The 20,338-nt window shown below is 40.4% G+C and overlaps 1 protein-coding gene across 1 annotated transcript in view; it reads right to left on the bottom strand.

Annotated features, from left to right (window-relative positions):
- Positions 1–524: 524 nt before the first annotated feature.
- The window catches only part of NWD2 (NACHT and WD repeat domain containing 2), a 69,496-nt gene continuing 49,682 nt past the window's right edge, over positions 525–20,338 (bottom strand). The window contains exons 4-7 of the mRNA XM_044418325.1: positions 11,070–11,273; positions 8,584–8,728; positions 7,619–8,208; positions 525–4,463 (exon numbers count right to left, since the gene is read on the bottom strand). Coding sequence (XP_044274260.1) covers positions 525–4,463; positions 7,619–8,208; positions 8,584–8,728; positions 11,070–11,273 — 4,878 coding nt within the window. The remainder of the gene's footprint in view (positions 4,464–7,618; positions 8,209–8,583; positions 8,729–11,069; positions 11,274–20,338) is intronic.

Genomic DNA, 20,338 nt, shown 5'->3' with positions numbered 1-20,338 from the left:
ACTCTTGTTACAACTGAAAGCAGCAGGACCCAGAACTGCTAAGCAGTAACAAGAATCTGCATTTCTTATTTTAAAAAAATATGGTGGCTATTACCTCTAATGTGTATGGATCAACTCCTCCAAGTTGACACGTGACATCTTGCCATTTGCACCATCGAAAGAATAAAATTCAGTTTTGCCAGGGATATCAATTCAAGGTGGCTGGGATTTAGGCTTATGGCCACCTGGATTTAAAAATGCTTGGGCTACCTCTTTCCAATATTAAATATGGATTGGAATATAAATGAGTTACGGCTAAAAGGTTTTTCCAAATTTCTACAATGGAGAAATAAATATGATGATATTGCTAGGGATTTTCAGTCAAGGTACTGGGTCAAGCCTCATTTCTGAATAGTTTCTTAAACCCTGCACCCTCCTCCTTAAATAAAACTAGTTATTTTCAAACTTGTTTATAGCAAAATGGAAATGAGCTAAACCGCAATCTGTTATGTGGAAGATTGAACCAGCCTCTTATGCGTTGATCATCAATTGTCAGCAGTGAACCCATGCCCTCTGCAGTCAATGGCAGAACAGACTTTGTCATAGCAGTAGTTGTGTTTTTTGGTTGGTGTTGCTTCACCGGCCTCCGGCTCTGTCACTGTGATGGGACTGTCCCTTGCAAAGACTTCTGTAGACTCTCTCCATATGCAGTCCGCTGTCACTTTGAAGGTATGATTGTGACACTTCGGTCTAATCACTTGTGTCGCATTGTTGAAAATTTGTCGGCTATTTGAAGTAGCAATTTTAATTTTCAGTGCTGCGTCGACTCGATCCACTACAGTGTAAGTGCCTATGCTTCCATCATCAAAGCCTACAATAATATTCAAATGCCTCTGGGAGAGAGCAAGGAAAGTTGGGGTTTTGTAAAGGGAACAAGCACCAATGTTTTTCCCATCTGCTAATCTCATTACAATTAAGATGGAGATTGCGCCATTATCATCATCCTCTTCACCAGTGCGGAAACAAATGTATACAAGATAGCGACCATCCTGAGACAATTTCTGCCGCCAGATGATGCCAGAAGCATGGACAACACGCAGTTTGCCACTGTGAAGATCAAGCACATTGATATTCTCATCACCACGGGAGATAATTCCCAGTTTTCCATTGGGAGAAATCTCAAAATCCTCTAAAGTTTTTAAGAAAGTGTTAGGTAGTTGCACCCGTCTGCAAATGACTTCCTCAGTGAGACTCCAGATGTTCACAGTTTCAGTAGAAGTTATAAAGACTACAATATCAGGGCAATCCGGGATCAGCTTAATATCAACAATGCTAATACCATCATCACAACAGAACTTCTTGGTTATACTCCCTGTCCAAAGGCTCACTGCCAACACTTTATTTTTTGTCATTCCAACGACAAATGTGTTGGCTGTAGTTATAAATGCATTCTGTAAGGCAACAAGAATATTGCACACTCTGTGACCTGTCGCCAGCCTCCAAACTCTTGATGCATTTTGCTCACAGAGGGAAACAACAAACTGATCATTGTGTGTTATCAACAGCTGGCTTATCCTTTGACCATTAATGCGGAAGAGATTCTCTCCAGATCCAGTTTGCCATACATACTGGCTGCATTTGTCATCAGACGTGATCATCAATTTTCCATTGGAAGTCAGCACACAGTTTTCAACAAGGCTTTCGTGCTTAAATACAGCTTCAATGAATCCAGTGCCAAAGTTCCACTTATGTATAACTTCAGACCCATCAAGCGTGTAAATCACTTCACCTTTGGCAGGCAACACCAGTCTTTGGATTGGTTTGCCTGTTTTGTCAATGTTGGACATAGCAGTGATAATATCTATATCCCAGATAGAAAGGACACCACTGGTAGATAAGGAAAGCAGCATGTTATGATGATTTGATTTAATCAATTTGACAATATTTCCTGAGATTTCCTGTAAGCTTGCCATACACTGTCCTGTGTCTCTCCGCCAAACAAAAATGGCGGAGGTATTTTCAATAGAAGCAACAATACAGTCACCATTTTTGGACAGCACAGCCGATACAAAGCGTTCATTGTGTTTAGCTCTGAACTTTTCAACCACTTTCCATACGCCAGTATCAAGAAGCTCTATGTTGAGTGACTTACATATTAAAATTGCACTTTGGTCTTCAGCCAGCTCAATACTAACAAATTCGCTGTCACCTCTTTTGCAGTCAAAATCATCTGTTAGTTGAGGATTGGTGATTTCCTCAGTGTTCCAAATGGAAAGGCCACCCTCATTGTCCACCATCACCATTTCTTGGGCAGTATCTAAGACAAGAAGAAACTTGACAAAACCACCAGAAAATTCGGAGGTCACAGTGGCCAGCTTGTCTCCACTACCTAAATGGAATATAGATGCAGTGTTCAAGTACTGTCCACAGAAAGCATACATACCATCTGGAGAACACTGGACACAAGTCACTTCATACCAGCAGTGGAATTGATAAAGTGGCCATCCGTAAAGTAGATCGATCACAGTAATGTCTTTGCTAGCTTCCAGCCAAGAAAGTGCATGGTTTACTGACAGTGTAAACCCATTTATAAAACTGGATCCTACACCCATTCCACCATGCTTTGATCCCTTAATCTCTACCTCAGACAGAAGGCAAGAATTTAAGTTGTCATAAATCAGGAGTGTGTTCTTTGTTGTGGCCACTACAAGGTATTTTTCATCACTTGTAAGCTTCATCCCCAAGATTACTGACTGAGCTGTTGTAATTTGCCTTAGTAGCTGGCGAGTCTCTACATCCCAGGTACTGATGGAGCCATTTTCTAATGCTACAATGACTGTACTTGGATTAAAGGTAGGCAGGATTTCTGTTACTTGAGTGCAACTGGAGGACAAAGGCAATCTCTCAGGGCTATAAGTCACATCCATGGAAGAATGCAGTGGAACAATGGAGCAGTATTTAGGTCCATCTTTGTCACATTCCAGAAGAAGCTGTCTCAATTTAGGCAAGGAACTAACAACTGGAAGGAGCCTCTGCTGCAACTCAGCAGAGAGAGTGCCTGGATATTTTATTACTTTGTATTTTATGCTACGAAGTGTGGTTGCAAGAAACTTCAGCTCCTTTTCTTGTGAGTAGTTATAGGCCAACTCCACATCAGCGAGGGCTTTATCAAACTGCCCAATTTTGATCATAGTATAAAGCCAACTGAAGTTCATAATGACACCATACAACATGTCATCTGTTTTCCCACATCGTGTCAAGTGGTGCAAAAGCTCTGTCATTTTTCTGTGGTTGACAAAAAAAATGTCAGGCTCCAAAGGGTTACACTGGAATACCCAAGGCTGATCAGGGGACTGCCTATCAAAATTGGTCTCCTCAATGATGTGCTTCTCCTCATCATTCATGCTTCTGCTGTCACTGTCCAGACAACCATTCAGATATTGATCTTCACTGTAAAGGGATTTCCTTCTACCTCCTGACCAAACACCCAGAAAATACTCAGCCATCACAGTATGCATTTCATGAACATCTTCTTCATTGTGAAGGTACATTTTTTGTGCAATAAGTTGCAGGTGCCTGTTTGCCCACACTAGTAGGGTCACGTTTTTAACTTGCCTTTCTATCAGATATCCAGTTAGGCCTTCTTTCAGCCTTGCAATGAAGATGTAAGGTATTCTCAATGGGCTATGTTTCCTAATGCTCTCATTTAGTTCAAACATAACTGTGTTGTCAAGTGCTAAAATATCTTCCAATTCTATTTCACTCAGACCAGATTTGGACATGGTGATATAGCCAAGGGCTCGCGACAAAAGCCTTGTCCCACAGCTATTCTCTAGAGACCAGAACATTTGCTCTATGCTGTCATGAACAGTAACACAAAGAGAAGACTCATCAACATCTTTGTGTGATCTCCAGTTTCGGACCTCTCTGAAGGTTAAATTTACAAACATAGGTAGTGTGCATTTGGAAAAAGCTTCATTGACATAGATTTGTTGACCTGATGTTACTTTCCTCTTAATTTGGAGCAGTTGTTGCTTGAGAACTTGACTACACATCTTTCTGTCCCTAGAAGTCAATTCAATGTAATTGTTCTCATCATGTATAAGGCACCTCAGTTTTTGCAGTATTCCATGTTTGTTTGGCAGTGTCGACAAGATAATTCGTACCGAACGGGGAAGATGAATAGGAAGCCACCATAATTTCCTAGCATCATCGTTGTCTGAAAGCTGCTCTAGGGCATCAAATATCATAACCAGAGGTCTATGAAATGAAGACTCGTTCAAAAGGTTTATAAACAAGTCCCGGAGGTCATGGATTTTTTTGGGGTAGCTTTGTACGAGGCATCGATAGTTAATTGCTAACTGTTCACAAATACTTTGAAGCAGATTCCTAAGGTCTGTACTCATCTCTGTGGATCCCAAAAACCTTATAACTACTACAGGATCAGACTCAGGTCCCATTTCTTCCTTCAGCCAAGTATAAGCCTACAAATGTAGAAGTATAAATAGATTAATGTCTGAATTAGTAGAACCAAATCAAGCAAGCAAGAAAGCAAGACAGAGATCAAGCGAATGCTAATTCTATCTTGGTTTTTATGTTTTAAAAAATTAAGTTCGCAATCCAATGCAAGCTTAGATAGGGAAGAAAAGCCTACAACGCCCAGAACCCCCAGCCTGTCTAAACTTGCATAAGGTTGTGCTTCAAGTACATATATACATACTACAGAACCAAGCTTCTCCCTTGGGATTTCCCACTCCATGGAAGGTGCTGTAACACTGACTTCCAAGCTGGCTACGTCTGCTCTGCTCTTTTCCCAGCTCTTCACCCTTGTCTACACATTCCCTTGTTTTCCCTGCCAGTAACCTTGAGAGCAACAAGCAGCTACTTGGTTCACCCAGGAACAGGTGAACAAATGCAGCTGCTGCACAACTGCAAATATGAGCATTCTTCTATCTATTCCAGCAAAATGAACAGTGCCTAGGGCTACATGCTTTTAAAGTTATTCTTATGATATTAGAATGAAGTTTTGAAATCATTATTTTAATGCAAGAAAGAGTCTCTAAAGCAGTAGATTGCATTTTCCAATTAAACCTATCATGGGTAGTACCTTTTTATTCTTCTACCTCTCTGTGTTGATCTGCTTAGTCAGTGGAAAGGCACAGATGTGCTAAATTATTCTAGGCATTCTGGAGATGAGTATGAATTCTGATAAAGTATGTTGTCTCTACAAGATACTTGCATGAATTAATGTCCGACCAGTATAAATAGTAGCAGAACCTTAGAGTATTCCTCAGTGTGGTAACCCTTCAGATTTTTTGGACTGCAAGTCCCATCATTTCCAGCCAACATGCAATAGGGTGGAGATTGCTGCCTTAAGGCATCATTTGATTACTTGCTTGTACATGGGTCCCAGTGCAGAAAACGTATGCTGGAGTGGTTTACCCATGCAAAGTATTTTCAGGAAAGATTCATAACCCAATGGTGAAGGGAATATTAAGGTTAAGACACAAACAATTCAGAAATGGAAGTCTCACCGTAAGATGACCCTCCCATCATATCATTTCACATTATGTCATTATGCCTTTGCATACTGATATGGATTCTGTAAAAACTGAAGGCACCACATCTTGAAAACTCTCCAGACTCAAGTAATCTCCATGATGTGGTGACCTGTAGCAATATCAGGTAGGTGCACTTTTGCAGGACCATTTTATATGAGAAAAATTGAGGAAGATCACTTTGTGGCAATACTTCCATCTCCCAATCAATAATGCAAATGGCATTTATTAACAGTATTCATAAGTTGCCTATAACAATGTTCTCATATTGTCTCACAAGAAGAAATAAAACAATTTAAAATCAAGTAATAATAAAAGCAACACTAACTTAATGGCATTACTATTATTAATATGAATACAGCAATAACAGTAACTCCATTTGATTTTCACTTCTGTATTTTCCTTGAATATAATTCTTGTGGATGATTGCCATGGATAACGGGTTGTTTGCAGGTAAGAATTTACAAGGCACCCCAGCAGAGACGAATGTTGCATGGGAACCATCATTACTAATTGTAGCAAATTAATACCAGTGTGCCAGCAATTCAGAGTCCCACTCTCTTCCATCTAGGCAGGGTTTCTGCAAGATAGGACTTATTTTTGCTTCATCATGATTCATAAAATGTCCGCTTTGTATTTGCCTAGCTAATCTGTAGTGGGGGTTTTTTCCTGATCCAATTTAATTTGGAGGTTTATACATACACAAAGTCCATGTTTGAGAATGTAGTCACTTCAAACAGGGGAAACTGTGCATGCATCTCACTCCAGGAATTGATGGATCACAGCATGGACTAGATAAAGCACAAATCCAAGAGGACTCTGGAGATAATTTAGACTATCCCTCAGTATGAGATGACTTTGCTTGAAAGTGGTCTGATGCAGAGAGAGCTGGTCTCAAGGTTTCAGACCTGCCTCAGAAGATGTTTGTCTAAATGTTATTCCGTTTTGAATATCTCCAAGTCCTCCAACTTCATCATAAAGGGAAAACAGGGAAAAAGGCAAAGGGAATACAGTTTCGTGCAGGCTCGCTCCAATCAGAGACTGACTTTCCTGGGGTGCTCTCTTTTAGAGGGACTCTATCGGAAAATGCTTTAGACAGTTCCTTGAGCCTGGCCATTGGTGAATCATTTTCTGCTTCTCAATCAGCCTCTTGAGCATCAGTATGTGGAGTTCCATCAAGAAGCTTTCCCTAAACCAAGTGCTGCCTTCAGGTCCCTCAGTACTTTCCTCCTGGCTGCCCAGGACAAGGGAGGGGCACCCCAGGAGGCAAGAAAGCATCCAGGTGTGCCAGCTTCTCCCCAGCTCTCTCAACCAGTTGGGCTTCTTGGTTCTGACATGAACCAACCCCCTCTCTACCTGAAAGTGTAGGGGGAATGAATCTGAAGCCTTTGTAAGCAGGAAGCGGTTTACAGTAGTGCTTGCTAACATGGTGAAATTAGGGTTCCTTCAATGAAAAGCAAGGCCTAACAGACTTGCCTGAAAGACAGCTTCCAATGCGTAGCTTCAGGTTATACGCTAGGATACACTGTCAGTTCCACAATGGCTATGATAAGGTCCAATAAGCCGGGATACTATTTTATGTGAACTGAATGTGCATACTAGGAAATGCCGCAGGTTCTTTTGCAACATGAATCCCATTGCATGTACTGTGACATGGAAAGGGTTGCTTTACAAGTAAAAAGTCTGAGAATTGCTGGTGGTTGTTAAAAGTCAGATCAGCTGTACTCATTCCTCAAGAAAATGTAAAGCAAGAGAAAATGTATTTGCAAAATATATTTTTATTTTCAACAAAATAAAGGTGTGAAAATTGAAATGGTTAGCATGCCCTTGCTGCTGTAGGAAGAGAAGGAAGGGAAGAGGGTTTGCATACTGATGCATTTATAAAGTCACAATATTTGTATCAATCTTTTATGAGAATGGGAATAAACAGTGGGGAGTTTCTAGAAAGCTCTATAATTACAAGTTGACATAAAATATCTTTTGCATAAGTGCTTAAAATAAAATAGAAAACTTATTCATTTTTTGCAATTAAGTTTACAATAGCATAACAAATACATATAGGGTTCATGTGTGTGTTTTACCTTCTTTGCTACTTCTGCTAATAAAAATGTTTTTCCAGTGCAAGGTCCTCCATATATGATCAGAGGGTTAATGTGGCCCATTTTCCTAGGTAGAATGTATTTGTGCATAATATTTCTAGCATCACATCTGTACTCATAGAATGAAGAGTAGGTTCTACATAGTGAGGAATGTTGAAGGACTTCATCATAGAGCCAGTCTGTCTCTATTTCAAAATTCTGCTGCACTGTTGCTTGAATTATATCAACCATGTCTTCGTAGAACTGTTTGCCAAGCCCTTCAATGTAGTGGTTCTCTACTTCTTGGGTGTAACCATATTTGATGTCGCAGTGGGTAACAGAAGTATAGACTCGCAAGTTTGATGAAGCAACAATAGTAGGAACAAATTCATCCCTGAGTTTGATGAGTTTCTCAAGTGCTTCTGGATCCCGCAGAAACTTTCCACCTGCATGAAGTACATCCATGTATTTTTCCATCTCTGGCACTTTTACAAAACGCTCTATGTTTGCAATCTTCCGAATGTAACAAACACATTTCTTTAGGAAAGCTGGGGTTTGTTTTCCTAAGGCAAAATCAAATTCATCTTCGATAGCTGAGAGGAAAATAAAAGAACAAGAGGAAATCTAAAGTTCCCATACAAAGTGCTCTGTTGAATCTAAATCTTAAAGAAGTCACATAAATCTCTTCCCACCCTTATCCGATATTCTATTGCTGGTGTCACAGACTCCAAAGAGAGAATTCAATGAACTTTTTACTCTTTATATTGCCTTCCCTGTCTTCTAGTCACCCAGCAGCATGACCAAAGGTAGAAGGTAGGAACTGTTATAAAATACTAATAATTGTTTATGATTATTACAATTAAAACAACAGAAAAATGCTTCCCTTTTCTGCACATACTTCACTGATTATGTAGCCATGTTATAGTTGATTATAAATGTGCATCCATCTGTGCACATTTAATGTTTACCAGAAGAAAGATATCTTTTTGCTTGACTCTGCTTCATTTTTCCTTTTTCATACAGCATCTTCACAGCTGTCTTAAATATTATCTTAATTTCTTCTGCTATCTCCCGCCATTTGCTCTCGCTGACAGGTTTTGAAGATGCTTCCATCTTTAAAATAACAATAACAAAATACAGTGTTAATTATTGTTGTTAATAACATCACTTAGACTTTTGCAAGCAAGCAGAGTCAAATTTAAGATAACAAACCAACAATGTATTCAGATAACAGCTAAAGCAGGTACAGCAAAGATGACTGAATGTAGCACGCTTGCCGCTCTCCTAAGCTGTCTGTTTCAGAACAGAGCAGAAAAGAATAGGATGGCCTTCCAGACCTTTTGGACTTCAACCCCTATCTTCCTCAGCCAGCATGGCTAATGGTCAGAAACCTCAGAGTTGTAGTCAACACATCTGCAGGGCATCAGGTTGGGGAAGAATGGAAAACAGTGTACTATTTCAGACTAGATACCTCAAATGTTTCTTCACATTAACAAGTGCCTGAAAATAAAACTCTGGCATAGGAGAGAGAACGACTCTAGCCCATCACTTGGCTTGTTTTCTGTCTGAAGAGACTTTTAACACATAATAGCAACAAAAATGTGACCCCCACATTTAGTCCAAGGAGGTGCCATCTATTCTGCTACCTTCATACGCAGGTCAACCTCAAGTATGGATAAATAAAATGATTTACATTCATGTGTGAAACAATCCTACAACTAGGAAGACTGGGTGTCCCAAACCTAACTACATGCATATTTTATATAGACAATATTACCATCTGCTGTCATAAAGGTATTACATTAACATGATTTCAATGGAACAAATGCAAACTTGTGTTTAAATCTACCACTGAAATCAATGAAACTTAAAATGGTTTGTGTTGGCTGGGTTGTGCTATTTATTCAAAAATTCTAGCCCACCATTCATCAGAGGCTTCAAGGAGGTTACAGAATAACATATATATTTTAATAAGAAATACTTAAATAAATAAATACACAATAAGATATACAAATAAAGAGTGAGATTCAACACCACACAAGTGGACTTCCACTTACTCAACAGAATTTTCCTTTCTTTTCTTTTCCTGTCTTGGCCCTTTTGGAGAAATCCTCTTTGGAGGGTGACCTACAAAGCCCTGAACCATACATCCCACTGCTTTCAGGGAATGTGCTTTAAGGGACTGTGAGGCAGAACAGAAGAATTTTAGGGCTCTCAGGTAAGATAGTATTTGAAATACTCCTCAGAGACACAGAAAGATTCAGGAGCAGAAGCTGAGCTACTGCCTAGTTGAAGAAAGCTCTGGCGTCAGGTAGAGGCAGAGGTTGGTGCGCCAGGTGAAGAAGTACCACCCCAGAAATAAGACCTTGTTCATGAGGAAGATCTTTCCTTGGGAGACTCAGATGGTCAGAAGTTACAACTGGAACAGGAACTGGAATGTTCAGCTTTAAAAGCCTTCAATTTCAGGCAGAGCACTGCTGAAACAAAGTCCTAGCTTTCCAGACTTGGATTACTTTGCTTTCTGTAGGAGCTTGGGTGTTTGGATATTATGACTATTTTTTGACCTCTCCCTCTTTATTGACCTTTGCTGTTCACCTTTATGTCCCTCAAACTGAGGTAGGAAACCCCAGTTGCAGGGCAGTTATTCCTGTACAAATATTATAGAAAGCTGCTTTTATGTTTATCTTACTGCTCAGCAATTTCACCTAAAGTAATGTTTAGCTTGAAATCCACTGGGAATTAGCTTAGCACAATATATTAAGATCAGTGTCTGCTTTTACTGGTTTACAGGCTGCAACCTTGCAAGGTGTTTTGAACAGCTTTGGGTTGGGATCCTGTTCCAATTTACAAATGTGTCCTGACTCTGTAGCAAAGGAGTAAGATAATTAATTCTCATAAACTATTGGCTGTTCTGCCGAGTGCCAGGAAAGATGCCAACTGGAATGGTTTGTATGATCCTGTGTGTTGTGGACTCCTGCCAGATCAGAGCTGGATTGTGGTCAACAATTTGTTTTGCTCAACAGCCGCTAGCTATGAATGTCTCCCTATCTCTACAAACCAGTGCAGTATTTGAACTTTTTATTCAGGGGTGGCCAGACTGGGGCTCTTGAACAACACACAGCTCCAAGCCAGTTAATAGCAGCAGAAACAAGGCTAGAATTAAGAAAACAGAGATGCATCAGTATGGGAAGAAGATGTGAAAGTCTGTGTAGCACAGCAGCAGTGACTATGAGATGTGTGTCTGGAAGTATATATCTGCACATTTTATCTTCTATGGCCTTTCCCTAAGGGAATCCTGGGAACTGCAGTTTGGTAAAGCTGGTGGGATGTCTCTGTTGCAGATCTTCAGCCTCTTCACAGAACTACAGCTCCCAAGGAAGCGTGGCCATCAAACCATGTCCAGCCTCTTGTGTATAGATATGTCCTAAACCTTCATCACATGAAAATGATTTACCATATTGGGGTTGCTCTTGAACATGTCAGATTTTGGCTTGAGGTAATATGTTGGGGGCACTGCATTCTCATCTCTGCAGTACCACTCTTCCAAAATCCTTGTTTCCAGCTTTGCTTCAATAGCAGCATCCAGAATCATTTCAAATTCTGATGATTCTACTTCTCCTGGTATTCGGATACTCCCATATTTTTCTCCCAAAAGGCCCTGTGTATGTGCAAGAGAGAGTAAAGTTTAGTAACAATTCTAAGTACACTTGCTTGGTCCCTAGTTTGGGAATGTTCTGCCTGGTATGTAAGAATATACTATCTATTACCATTCTATCTCCATTAAATAATAAAATTCTAAACAATTCAAGAATCAGTAGGAGCAGCACTAAAAGCAGCTGAAATCCTATGCAAACTTACATGAAAGATAAGCCATACTAATCCCAGAGTGGCTCTCTGCCGAGTAAACTTGCATAGGATCAACCTACTTAGCTATAATCCTATGTCCATATATTTGAGAACATCCATTGACTGATGTAGAACGTAATTTCACATAAACATATGGAGCACTGGATTACCTATGTATAGGTTAGCAGTTTTCTGAAATGAAGAATGCAGTGCCCCCCACTTCCCATTTTTTAGAGTTAAGAAATATTTTTGTTCCCCATGGCCTTTTGCCAGGTTTAAACTATACTGCACTCAATGATATATTTTGCTTCCTCCATTGAATCTTGGGAATTGTAAGTTGCAAGACCATTGGAAGAAAATTGTCTTATTTAAGTACTCCTGCCACACTCAAAGAACGATGGCCTCCTGGGTTTCCCAGAGAACAAGAAAGAAAGAAAGAGACAGAGAGAGACAGAGAGAGACAGACCAATTTAAACCCCAAATGTATAGATACATCCTAAGCTGTAGAAAGCCCCCTGAGTAGGATGTTCCAGTTCAGCTCAACTACTTTCCTTTTGCAGAAGTCTGGAGTGTTTAAAGCAGTAAATCTTCCCCATGGGAAACTGCACAGACTGAGAACCACAAAGAAGTAAATGTTACAGAAAATGGAAGCATTTTCAGCAAGAGCTGATGCTTCCATCCAGAGGTCCTAAGGGGCAAGCTGAAGCAGCTGCTTCAAGTGCTGGGTTCTTGGATGCTCCTATGGACAGCAGAGTGGCAGACTTGTCTTACTATGATATTTACAGTACATCTAAGCCAGTACTATGCCCAACAATGGTCAACCAACTATTTTGGAAAGCTCACAAGGAAAACATAAAGATGGTCATCTCCTACTATTTATCCATGGCATCTGAAGGAAACTATTTCTTCTCATAGAGGTTCTATTAGCATCTCATTTATTTCCCCTCTCCAACCTTCTTTTAAAACTATTTAAGTCAACTGTTTGTACTGGAATGCATTGTGACAAACAGATCCATGGGGATAAAGTCAATGCGAAATTCTGCTTCTCCTAAGCTTCACTGAATATTCAGTATCCATTATTTTATAGTTTAATTTTCTTTTTATGTCTTGTAAACTATCCAGGGAACTTAAGGTATAGGGCAGCGAGTTAAGACAGAAATCCTTGAAATGAAAAGAGAAGACTGAGGGAAGTTTTTGCAGTGGGTTAGGCCCTATGTTAATTAGCTTAGTACGTGCATTAACGGAGTGGCTTCTGGGATACCATTCAGAACAATTCACCTTGTTCACAGATTTTAGAACAGATCAGCATCTATAAATAAATGATAAGAATTTTAGATAATACATACTTGGAAGATATTATATTGTAGGGTGAGGGTCTAATGAATGACTATGATTGCAAAACAACTATGATTTGAGGGGCAAATAGGAGGTGAAAGACTGAACAGTGCCCAAGAGCAGAAGTGCCTTGTGTGCATGCATATGCAGCCTTTTATTTATGTGTTAATTATTATGTGGCCTTCTGCATCCAAAGAAATAATCTTGGTAGGGTGGGGAAACGTTAGGAGGCATGAGCAGGTTTTACTAGAAGGCAAACGCAGTACACGTACCCTGCACTTGTAAAACCACTCTGGATTTCACACTGGCTTCTCCAAATCCAAGCAAATTTAATACATTAAATCTCCCTTAAAATTTGGTAGGTTCATTAGGGGTCAGTTTCTGGGAGGTGACTTGGCTGCCCTTAACTAAAAGGCAGTTTGCAAATGTATAAAACATTTTTGAAAATAAATATGCCGCTCAATACTATGCATTTTTTATCTGCAAGTCCCAACTGTTCAATGAGGCTTACATCCTCAAAAGTGTGTTTAGCACTGCAGACATCTATAATTCTATTTCATTACAAAGTTTAGAGACTTTCAAGTACTCCTGAGGATCATTTGTTAGAACAGAACATTCAATGTCTTGAAAAATTTAGTGTGTTGAAAAAAACAGGGTGTGATGGAGAATTCATAAAGCCACCTTCCTAAATGTTCAATATCAATTACTCCTCAACTAAAGTCCTTATGCTTCTCTGGGGCAGTGAGAACATGTCAAGTGATAAGAAAGGACAAAGGGATGAAATGCCTCCAATAATAATAATTGGTTTATGATCCACAGTATTTAAGGAGCTTGAAGCTGGTCAGCAATAATGAAGTAGCTTTTATTTGTGGAGGGTAAGAATCCATTTCTTTCTGAGCAGTTCCTCACATACAGCTAAAAACATTGTAGACCTTTCTTACCTTAGATTACAGGTATGGGTATCACATACTTGAATGACTCTTACAAAATAACTGCCTGAATTTAGAAAACCAGAACATCAGGGGAAAAGGAAGAACCCTTCAGCCCAACTTACTAGGTCTTGATTAGGGATGTACACCTGCTTTGGGTGAAGACCACATACCAAACCAAAGTAGCTTGTTTGGGTCTTGTTGAAAGCAATCCAAAGTGAAGCGGGTTGTTCCTGAAGCTTTAACCACTTCTGTGGGTGGTTAAACCTTGTGGAATTCTACGGCAAGGTTTCAAGGTGGCTAGATGGAGGGGATACGGCAGATGTGGTTTACCTGGATTTCAGCAAGGCCTTTGACAAAGTATCACATAATATCCTGGTTGAGAAATTGAGGAGTTTTGACCAATGCACAATCTGATGGATTAGGGCATGGTTGACTGACCAAAAGGAAAGGGTAACCATTAGCGGGGAATCATCAGGATGGCAGCCAGTGACAAGCGGGGTCTCCCAGGACTCTGTCCTGGGACCAATCCTGTTCAATCTTTTCATCAATGACATGGAATAAGGGGTGACCAGTCTACTGATTAAATTCACAGATGATACTAAAGTGGGGGCAGTGACCACAACTGAAAAGCAGGTACTCCGGATCCAGAAGGATCTGGACAGACAGTGGAAGTGGGCAGGAGACAACAGGATGGCGTTCAATGTGGATAAGTTGAAGGTCTTGCACTTGGGGCATAGGAATGGGTGTCACAAGTACAGGTTAGGGGACAAGTGGCTGGAAAGCAGCACTTGTGAAAGGGACCACGGGGTACTGGTTGACTGCAGGCTAAACATGAGTCAGCATTGTGATGTGACGGTCAAGAGGGCAAATGCCACCCTTGGTTTCATAGCCGGAAGTGTGGCTTCTACATTGAGAGAGGTATTCTACCACTCTATACGACTCTGGTGCACCTGCAACTGGAGTATTGTGTTCAGTTTTGAGCTCCACATTACAGGAAGGATATAGCCAGGTTAGAGTCTGTGCAGCGTAGGACCATAAGGATAGTGGCCAGATTGGAGGGAAAGCCGTATGAGGCAAAACTGAGGGAACCGGGTCTTTTCAGCCTGGTGAAGAGGAGACTCTGAGGGGATCTGTTGGCAACTTATAGGTACATGAGGGGGTGTCACCTGGATGTGGGTAGAGACCTGTTCTCCCCTGCAGAGGAAGGATGTGCTCCAACAGAGCCAAGCTCAGGGAACCAAGGTCCAATTTGGATGCTAGGAAGTACTTTCTGACGGTTAGGACCCTGAGGGTATGGAATGGGCTTCCACGGGAGGTGGCTGAGTCCCCATCAGTGAGGGTGTTCACGGATATGCTAGACATGCACATGCTGGGCATGTCATGAGTGGAGTCAGCTGGGGGTCAGACTAGATGGCCCAGGAGACCCCTTCTGAATCGCTCAGTTTCTATGTTTAAAGTGCATCTTGTATAAATCCAAAACGGATTTATTTCTGAACAACCTACAGGAAAACTCCCTATAAAAGAAAATACAAGATTGGTGGGGTAGAGAGGGAGGGTTATGTGACCAATAGTCCTAGCTTTGTTGCAGGGAATGACCATATTAGGACTCCTTTCACTTCCAGTAACAGCACATTAGGAAGATCAGAAAAAGAATTTATCAGATGCTTTTCCAGTATTTTCATGGTGCTGTGGTGGTGGTTGTGATTGGCAGCAGCAAATCTGAGAAATGAAACTACAACCTTTTTGGTGTTCCACTGCAGCTGACACCAACAACGCAGTGACCAAGTCCTCCACAATGGGAACAAGTTCCCCAAACATAGCTTCCCTGGCTGCTGGTATATGGAGGGTACAGAAACAGCATCTCCCTGTTAAATGTGGGAGTTTGGCTTGCTAACAACTTATAATATGGAATGACCTGCTCCAGGAAACCAGGGAGCCACAGTGGTGAGATGGCTTCTCAGCTTAGGGAGAGGGAGAGAGCAAGAAGATCACTCCTCTCTCTGCTTGAAATAACGGGGTACTCTGAGGGCTTTAAAAGTCAGGAAGCTTTTAGACATACAGGTGCATGCTAGCTTTTACTGCACTATCGTTCTGCCTCATAGAACAGAAGTAGAATTGGAAGGGGCCTGTAAGGCCATTGACTCCAACCCCCTGCTCTGCTTCCACATGTGGTCACCCATCTAGCTGCAGGCTTGTGCCTTTCCTTTTGGAGCAGGGGGTTGGATTCAATGGCCGTATAGGCCCCTCTGTCTATTCCATTGTATTCTCATTCACAAAATTTTACAGGGTTCAGACAACATTGTCTTGCCCTTATAGCCTTCCACAGTTTTTTCACTTCTTCCATCATTTTCTTAATGAAGAAAATCTGATACGGAGAAATGGATGTGAATGCTGTGCAGTGCTTTTTAACTCATGGCATTAGGAGCCCCCAATCTGCAAGCATCCCCAGTTCAAAGGAATAGTGATAAGCTGGGCTTTTCAGCTTTGAAACAAATGTTGAGAAGCACTTACTGCCCTTCCCATCCCCACTCTGCCTGGAAGATTAGGATGAGGGTGCTCCAAGGACTTTACAGGCAGGGAGGGTTGTATAGTATGTACCAAGTACTACTTCGTGTGCATGTTGGCTTGTAAGTCAACTTTAAAAGCTTGCAAATTTCATCAAATTCTATCGTAACATAGAAAGTCACAGAAATTGGTTGATTTCCAGGTTATAGTCAATAGTGAGAAATCAGAAACTTCAGAAAATGAACCTCAACACTGTTCTACTTTGGATCCAAATAGTAGTGTGATGCCTCCCTGAAGCCAGAGACACCAAATGTTCCCAACAAAATCTTTTTTTTTTTTTTTTGTGCACAACTATATTAAGACCTTGAATTGACAACTGCAGCATAAGCTGTTATAATTAAGATTATTCTGAGAGACTTCCATAAGAGAATTGGTACAGTTTTCATCACTACTGATGCAATTTACAGAGTTATCAGTATTATATTGTGATGGTGAAATAACTATAATAAATGTAAGCTAAAAGAATATTCACTAAGCCTGATTCTATATTTGTTTTAAAATGAAAACAAAATAAACAAAAATACTCACAACAGATGTTGCCCGGGGAATCGTTCCCCATATATCAAGATTTCAAGTAGAAGAACAAAGCATAATAAAAGGAAATGTTGACAAAAAGATTATACGATTCTACACGGATAAGAAATTATTTATATCAAGGGATGAGAAAACAAAGTTGAAGGAAGCACAAATAACCAGTGCTAATATACTAAGAATGACCAGAAAGCAACTGTGAAGCAGTGGACAGACCTGGCCAAAACTAGTCCTAAATACTGCAGTGCCTGGGACAGATAATCCAGTTGTTGCCCATCCCACCTCTACAGAAAAACAAAATAATAATATTTAATTACAATTTACTGCCCTTTAATGTTGGGCTGTAATTGGGCACCTGGCCAGTTGCCTATACTAAAAATTTCCTCCAGGAAACTAGGGACGGAAAGCTTCATAGATGTGCTTCTCCCACTTTTAGGCTACAGTAACTTAGGTCTGCTGCTCCATCACCCAGTTGTCACTGGAGAATTCTGCCTCTGGCCCGCCATTTAGCAGTGGAAGGAGGGTACTGCTTCCCATTCAGTGTTTTGCAGCTTTAAAGAGAATCTATTTGAGCCTACCTTGGTCTAATACACTCATAGAATCATGGAATAGCCGACTTGGAAGAGGCCAAGAAGGTCATCAGGTCCAACCCCCTGCTGTTGCAGGACACCAGTTTGCACCATCCCACTCAGATGCTGACCAATTTCGTTTTTAATGTCTCCAGTGGAACTTCTGGCAACTAGTTCCACTGTTGCATTGCTGTGAAGTTAAGAAACTGTTCGTGTTATCTAGCCTGAATCTGGTTTGTTGCAACTTGATCTGATTACTCTGTGTCCTACACTCTGGTATGAGCTAGAAGAGATCTTCTCCTTCCTCTTGGGGGCAGCCTTTCAGGTACTCATAGAGTGCTATCATATCTCCTTTTCTTCTCAAGGCTAAACATACACAGTTTTCTCAGTCTCTCCTCATAGGGCAATGTTTCCAAACCCTGGATCATCTTTGTTGTCCTCCTGAATCTTTTCTGATTTTTGTCACACACACACACGGAGAAGAAGAGGGAGAGTGAGAGATTTGGATTAACAGTATGTGTTAAAGGTATTTGGGACTATAGCTAGGGAATGCAGAAAGAAAAATGACGCAAGGCAGAAATTATTTAGGACCAGAAAGTCAATAATTAAGTACATAAAAAGGGTTTACATATAAATGCATTATTTACTGAAATTTTGAAATCCTGTTGAAAATAAAGACATAAAATAGCCTTGTAGGCTTTTTGGTTGACTAATTTAATGTCCTTCACAGTTTAGACTCACATTTTTACAGTATTTCCATTAAGAACAATCTTAAGTATTTTAATAATTAATAATATTTCAGGATTTCAAAAACTCATAATTTATAGAAGATTTAATGTGATTATCTAATCATTTTGCAAGCCTGTTCACTTGTGGTGAGCAATGACTGCTTCCTGGTGACCAGGCAAATAAGATTTACAAACATTTTCCCCCCTTATGCCACAAATGACTGACAAAAGAATGAATGAATGGGTGGCTATCTAAAGGTGGAGGTTACCAACTTCTAGGGACATTAAAACCATCATTATTAAGCAATGCAAGCCAATTCATGTTTACTAGGAAATAAGTCTCACTTCAACAGGCCTGAGCATACTCCCCAGGAAGTGTGTTCAGGATTGCATGAAAAATGATGTAATTGAGAAACCAAACCTAATTATGAGAAACAAACAAAACTTTGTTCCTTTTGGAGGACAACATTCTTCATGGAAGAACTTTAACAGGTGATTTTCTCTGACTGTATCAGGAAAATCTGTGCCAGATGAAACAGCCTGGCACATGGCTGTTTAAAGTTAAGGAAACTGGGTTATTAAAAGAAGTAGCAAATGGTGGGAAGCAGGACCGTTGATTTCAAGGAGCAAAGACATTAATTACTAATCAAGCCTATAAGCTCCAACAGTTTAAAAAGCACTACTAATTATCACAGTTAATCTGGAAAAGTTGGATTCCTGAGATTTCTATACAGTGACATTGTTCTCTACAAAAGTCACTTTGCTGAGCTAAAATTATTTTAAACACTAAGAAATTATGATGGAGACAATTATTCTAAAGCATTATAAAACTAAGCTACTGGGTGGCTTTAAATAATAAAAGTGGAATCTCAGGAAGTATGCGTTACTCTCCTGGGTGGGATACCATGCTGATGAAAAATACAACACACATTATGAACACTGAGGCAGTAGAATAGCCTCCTGATTTATGAAGAAGATAATAGTACCTGCCTTTAACCAGATTCCTGCAGCTGATTATTAATGACAGTAATCAAGGGTAAAGTACAAATCAATTTAGTTCCCAAAATAAAACCCCACTGTACATGCTTCTGTCAGTAGAGTGAGATCAGAACTGAATAAGCTTCAAATCTTCCAACCAGTGTAGAATAACACATACAAATAAAAAAAGCAAAACCATTTACTTAGTGAGTATTAGTTCTGAGTAAGCATACACAGGACTGACCTGGAAGTGGCTTAAGGCTTGGCAATCAACTTTTTTACAAAGTAGATTTTCTTACTCAGCCTTCCTCTGAATCATGCATACTTCAATGCTGTTTGTCACTTTTATATTCTCTTCTTCCTTCAGGGAGTTTGGAGTGGCTTACCTATAGCACTCAGTTATCTTCAGTCCAGACACTATTCAGACTTCATTTGACCATTATGTTAAGTTGGCATGCAGTCTAAGCAGGTTTACTTAGAACCTGCAGGTTTACTTAGAACCTGAGTTCAGTTCAATTCAGTTCAGCAGGGCTGATTGCCTAGTTAGGCTGTGTGGATTACAAGCTTACTGGCTGATTAATGGGGAGAGGAGTCCATGAATTTGTTCAGCATTAACAACCAGACAAAATCTGCACTTGCTACCAGTGAAGTGGTGCATGAAGCCCAGCATGACTGTGGGATAAAGCTTTGCCTCTTTTAAACAGTCAAGGAGAAGCACTTCATCCCACAACCCAGGACAGAAGATCTGTGCCACAGCAAACCTGATATCAGACTGCAGTGGGGTCTCAACACAATGCTGCTGATACTCCCTACCAACATCAGGAAAAAAGAAGGGAAACACATATAGACTGATGGACTGAGTAGAAGGGGCCAATTGGGCTGTTGCATCTAACCCCCACTTACTGTAGGAATCCAAGTTAAACCAGGTGGCCGTCCGCTTGCATCCTGAATGCCTCTACTGTGGGAGAGCCCACAGCCTCACTAGGTCATTGTCGTACTGCTTTAACAGTCAGGAAATTTTCCTTATATCCTGTCCCATATGTAGTTTGTGATCTACAGCAATTGCAAGACCGTTCTCACTTGCAGTATTGTTGAGCCAAGTATACCCTATCTTACGATGATGCATTTGGTTTCTTTTTCCTATATGCAGAACTTGCCAAACTCCAGAAGCTAGGGAATTCAAGTGTGTGTGTGTGTGTGTGTGTGTGTGTGTGTGTGTACACAATTCATTTCAGAAGA

The sequence above is a fragment of the Varanus komodoensis genome, unplaced genomic scaffold, assembly GCF_004798865.1.
Source record: "Varanus komodoensis strain SLA01 unplaced genomic scaffold, ASM479886v1 scaffold9, whole genome shotgun sequence".
Taxonomy (NCBI): Eukaryota; Metazoa; Chordata; class Lepidosauria; order Squamata; family Varanidae; genus Varanus; species Varanus komodoensis.
Note: the sequence above shows the minus strand (reverse complement) of the source record. Positions and strands in the feature narration are given on the sequence as shown.